Source organism: Morone saxatilis, unplaced genomic scaffold (genome assembly GCF_004916995.1).
Source record: "Morone saxatilis isolate NCDOM2014 unplaced genomic scaffold, NCSU_SB_2.0 Contig15, whole genome shotgun sequence".
NCBI lineage: Eukaryota > Metazoa > Chordata > Actinopteri > Moronidae > Morone > Morone saxatilis.
This window is the reverse complement of record NW_023339707.1, coordinates 4,023,495-4,028,374: the sequence shown is the minus strand read 5'-3', so window position 1 is coordinate 4,028,374 and position 4,880 is coordinate 4,023,495. Positions and strand designations below refer to the sequence as shown.

Sequence of the window (4,880 nt, the reverse complement as noted above, 5' to 3'; positions counted from 1 at the left end):
GAGAGAGAGAGAGAGAGGCAAAGTCGAGCAACTGTGTCGGGGTCAGATATGCCGGTGTAGCTCCGGCAGTGGTGAGGAGGAGAGGGCTGGTCGCGGTTCAACTCCTCGGCTCTTCATAAAAGACAGCAGCTGGTCGGGGATCTCGGCGAGGACATCCTTAGCCAGCCGGGCCATGCTCAGGACCTGGTTGCCAGATCTGTCGATGTAGTCTCTGAATGGAACAAACTGGAAGTGGGGGGGGGGGGGTGTTATTTAATATACATTATGTATAGCTATGAGACTGATAATATCTCTAAAGGCATTGCAAAGGACAAATCTAGACTTCTCTTAATGTTAATGCTCACCAAGCCCTCTTCAGAAATACACAACACTGCTGGATTCATCTGTCTGTTAAAGACACTTATGTTATGCCAATGTTTGAGACATGAGCCACAATGCTTGTGCAATATATGGCACCTGGTGTGCAAGGGAGGGGAGCGGAAAGTAATGATAACTCTCCTCTGGCTGCATCAGTAAATGGATTTTTAAACTTATCCCGCTGTCAGAGCTTTAATTAATGACCATCATGAGGTGGATGTTCATTAATACGGATGGGCGCTCGCCCCCACTTCTCAAAGTGAGTCCCTGCATACATTTTCCCATCAATTTCATCTTTTATTAGATGGCGATTTATGCTGCAATAGAGTGACGATACATTGTGTGGTAACTCTTGTGTAATTCCTATTTGCTCACAGGCTGTATGCAAAACGTTACTATGTATTAAACTAGATAGTATTCTTTAATTGTGCATAAGATGATTATTATAAGTCATAAGTTGTAGGGCTGTAAGTATCTATTAATTGTTTTGGTCTTTGTTTTTTGTTTTTGTTTCTTTAGAAAAATGCCCATCCAAATTTGCCAAGCTGACATATTGAAATTGGTTGTTGTGTCTGACATTCAGATACTCAGGTAAAATATTAAATTTACCATCATAGAAGAAGAAAGCCAGGAAATGTTCATGGTTGAGAAGCTGGAACCAGTAAAGAAAGCAAAAACAAACAAACAAACAAAAAAGTACTCCAATGATTTAGCATTGCACTCTATTCAACGTATTATTCTTCCCTGTCAAAACCTGGCACCTACATTACCCACAATGCAACTCGACCAGAGATGCACGTGTGTTATGACAGTAGTGGCTAATGTAGCTTACTGCTTTCTAACCCCACGCCCCCAGACTGTTTGAATTTTCCAACTTGTGCCTTCAGCCCCAACCGACGCTGACTCAAGTGACATCACTCGAGGCAATTTATTACACAGCTCCCCTGTGAAGCCACAGAAGTCTTTAAACAACTTTTCTCACACATGCAGTAGTACTCCACAACAGTTTTATATACTTTGTGCAAAAGAGATGATTAATGAAGTGATACATTTATTGCAGTGCTCTTCAGGAGGCGGAATAGGGACTGCATTTAATGTGTGTTTGATCTTCTGCTGCCTTTACCCTTTTTAAATAATCGGATGACAACATTCAATGTAGATTTGTCGTTGCAAGTTTTGTGAGAATCTCGCCATGTCCGATCTGGTAAGAATTTCACATCCGTCACTGTATCTGCTCAATTAACTAAATGATCTATATTTGTATTATATCTGAATGGACGTGGGTGTTGCTAACCAGAAGTTGTTAAATGAAGAAATTGGTATTTGTTGATCAGAAGGTACTGTATTTATTAGAAAACTATTTTAGAATTGAGATTCAGAAGAATGTTTTCATCACAGTATGTTTTTCATATTAAAGTTGCTATATTTACAAATGCTGATATTGACACATTCTACTCTGATATTCTGATGGTAAAAAAGAAATCATTTGTACCGGATACTCATTTCAGTCAGGTACTCGCTCAACTCTAGTGTGTACTTACACGCGAGACCAATATCTTATTTTCAACACATTAACGCAGCGATGTCTGTACATGAAGATATCAAACTATCCTTTATGAACCTTGTATTGAACCTAGCAGCTGCAACACACTCAAACAAGGGAGATTATTAACACTATGTAAATTTAGATACTAATATTGCAATTGCAGTCAAGACACATTTACCGGTAATAACATTTACTGTAAGCATTTTGGCCCACATGTAACTAAAGTGTATATTGATAAAAAACCAACCAAAACTTTCTACCAGGGCCTAGGCAGGTGGCCAAGCGAAGATAATATTTCTAAATGTCCACCAGTTTACAGTGCACAAGTGGAGGTCTAATAGGTGCAATATAATGTTAATTAAAAATAATCAACATTGTTGCACTGAAGTACGGAGCCCCCCTGGTGACATTGGATTTAAAAAAAATAACGCCTGGCCACGAGATATTAATGCGTGGCCACGCGTTATTTTTTTTTTTATCCAATGTCACCAGGTAGTAGTAGTAACGCATGGCCACGAGATAATTCACCTTCACAACCCTGTCAGTAGGGGGAATGTTCATGGTAATACTAGGCTAAATGTGAGCTAACCCAAATCAGACTTGGCAGGGCAAATCGCTCAAGTGACGCGAGCCGTCAGACAATGATTCTAATATACATGGGTCATATGAGAAATAAACATAGATACACAATAGGTTAACATAATTAGCGCCATATTGGATGTATAATTCCACATGCGCATCAAGATGAAGTATTTTTAGTATCCCTTAATCGCCGTAGTGTGTTCACGATGTCGCGCGTTCACAAATGTCCTAAATTACAAATTTCTCAAATTGCTATGACCGGGCTGGAAAGGAGCTTAACGTACTAAAGTAGAAAAGTATGGACATGTCCCACTGTAAAGGAATATGAATGACAAGTCCCCACCTCCTTCAATAGGAAAAAATAAGAAAAGGCGGGCCGGATTATGCAATATTGTCCTTCCATGTACTGGGTACCAAAAAGACAGCTCTAAGGTCGAAGTCGTCCTTATGGTGCAAGCAAAATCTCTAGAAATGCCTGCAAATAGTACCTGCATCAAGTTGTTTTTTTTTAAAGGGGAGTAAGAGGCCGTAGCCAACTCTCACTGCGGTGTCATAGAATTACATGCCGATAATATGTCCCTGGCTCCGATAAGACGACTGCTGCGAACAGAATTGACGCGTGGGAGGCTTCGGATATACCAATGGAATATGATTATCATTAAGCTCCCATGCTGATTCCTGTTCGTTGCCAAAGTCGCCCAAAAAAAAAACGACTCAAGCACTCAAGTTAAGGTTATTTTTCCGACAAATGCCCAATATAAGATGATTTTTCATACTTCATGGCACAAATGAGTGGAGATTTCATTTTCCTCCTGTTGCCATGGGGAACGTTTGATATCCATTGTGGAAGCCGATAGCCATACGAAAAAGCTGCGGAAAACCCACGCTCGGGCGAGATAGAAGACATGATATGTGAAAGTCCGCAAAATCCCTATGTTAGCAGCCTTTCGATATAGGTAGTGTTGTGTGTGCTCGCTGCTGTAGATAATAGATATAGATATAGGATAGTGAATATAGTTGGTCGCCTGGGTGTTTGTAATTCGTGGGGTTCCCATGGTGTAGGTGAGGATAAACAAAATAAACCTGGTAGGACCGTTGTCAATTCACAAGCGTGTCCCCAGTTAACAATCCAAAAACCGATAAGTCTCCGTCGTCCATGGAATCGATTTGCCTCGCTTTTCCTAACATGATGAATAATTCATATACTTAGTGTGTTCAACGTTTCTTTTCCTTTAAACCTTTGTATGAGCTCTTTTTAATCCCAATGTCAAACAGGGTCCGTATGGATCGTTCCCTTCCCTCGACCAAGTCGTTTTCGTGCCCTTAGCCTAGCTCTCCGAAAGCCAACATTATCCTTAATTCGTAGGTAGCGTTTTGAATCAGCCAAATCAAAGAAAAATATGAAAATGGAACTGAAATTTGATGATTTAAACCGGTGTTAAAACATACTTGAAGTTTGTAGGAAATGTACCATGTCAATAATGTGCAAATTTACTCTTGTGCTCTAAAGAGAAGAAAAGAGGCAAATAAAGGATGTTAACAAGATTGAAGTCATTGTCTGTTATTGTCGGTTTATTGGCCGAACCTGTTAATCGTAGAACAAAACCAACAAACACACACAAAAGATGAAAGCGGAACAACACACACACACACACACACACACACACACACACACAGGACCCTACGTGACCAAAGCAATGATGCTAATCCCAAACTTAATCCCGACGCTAAGTAGTTGAAATATAATGAATGGCCAGTTATGTCTCCTTGATTATAAATCCCTCACTTCCTTTGTGTTTCTGTGTGCGCTGGAGTGGAACTATTAAATCGTTCTGTGATACCTTTAATTTCGTCCCAACTCTCTCTCGCCCACTCAATATCAAGGTGATTTCTTTTTTCCCTCCCGTGTTACACTTTGCGCTCGCGCGCTCTCCAACCACTTCCCAATGCCATCTCGTAAGGAATGATCCCATTGCCAATCACTATATTAAACACTTACACAGTCTCACACCAGCTAAAACACAACCCATGGATGTGTGCTTTGCTCGCTTTTCGGTAACATAGCTTCTGCATTTGCAGGATACTACATAGGCCCACTCTGCCACTTTGTTTATACAAATTTGTAACTCTTATTTTGTGTCGATCTGCCGCTCGTGCTGTGGTAGCCGTTATAAACTCGCATGCCTCCTCCTCAAACATCAACACTACGTACATTTACTCATTGCATCTGGCCATCTGTCTTTGCCTCTATACTATTGGATCCTCCACTGTATCGTGTGTGGCACTTAATCTCAAATAGCTACTAATCTGGTGCCGCTCGAGCCAGCTGACCCTGGGCTGCTACGTCTTCTCCTCCCCCCACCATCACACTAAAGAAAATACATCTCTTCACCTC

General features: G+C 40.9%; 1 protein-coding gene across 1 annotated transcript in view; it reads right to left on the bottom strand.

Annotated features, from left to right (window-relative positions):
* Positions 1 to 13: 13 nt before the first annotated feature.
* Positions 14 to 4,880, bottom strand: part of LOC118324648 (copine-9-like) — a gene marked incomplete at its 5' end in the record, with an annotated part of 23,354 nt that continues 18,487 nt past the window's right edge. Inside the window, 1 exon segment of the mRNA XM_035657074.1 lies at positions 14 to 225. Coding sequence (XP_035512967.1) covers positions 43 to 225 — 183 coding nt within the window.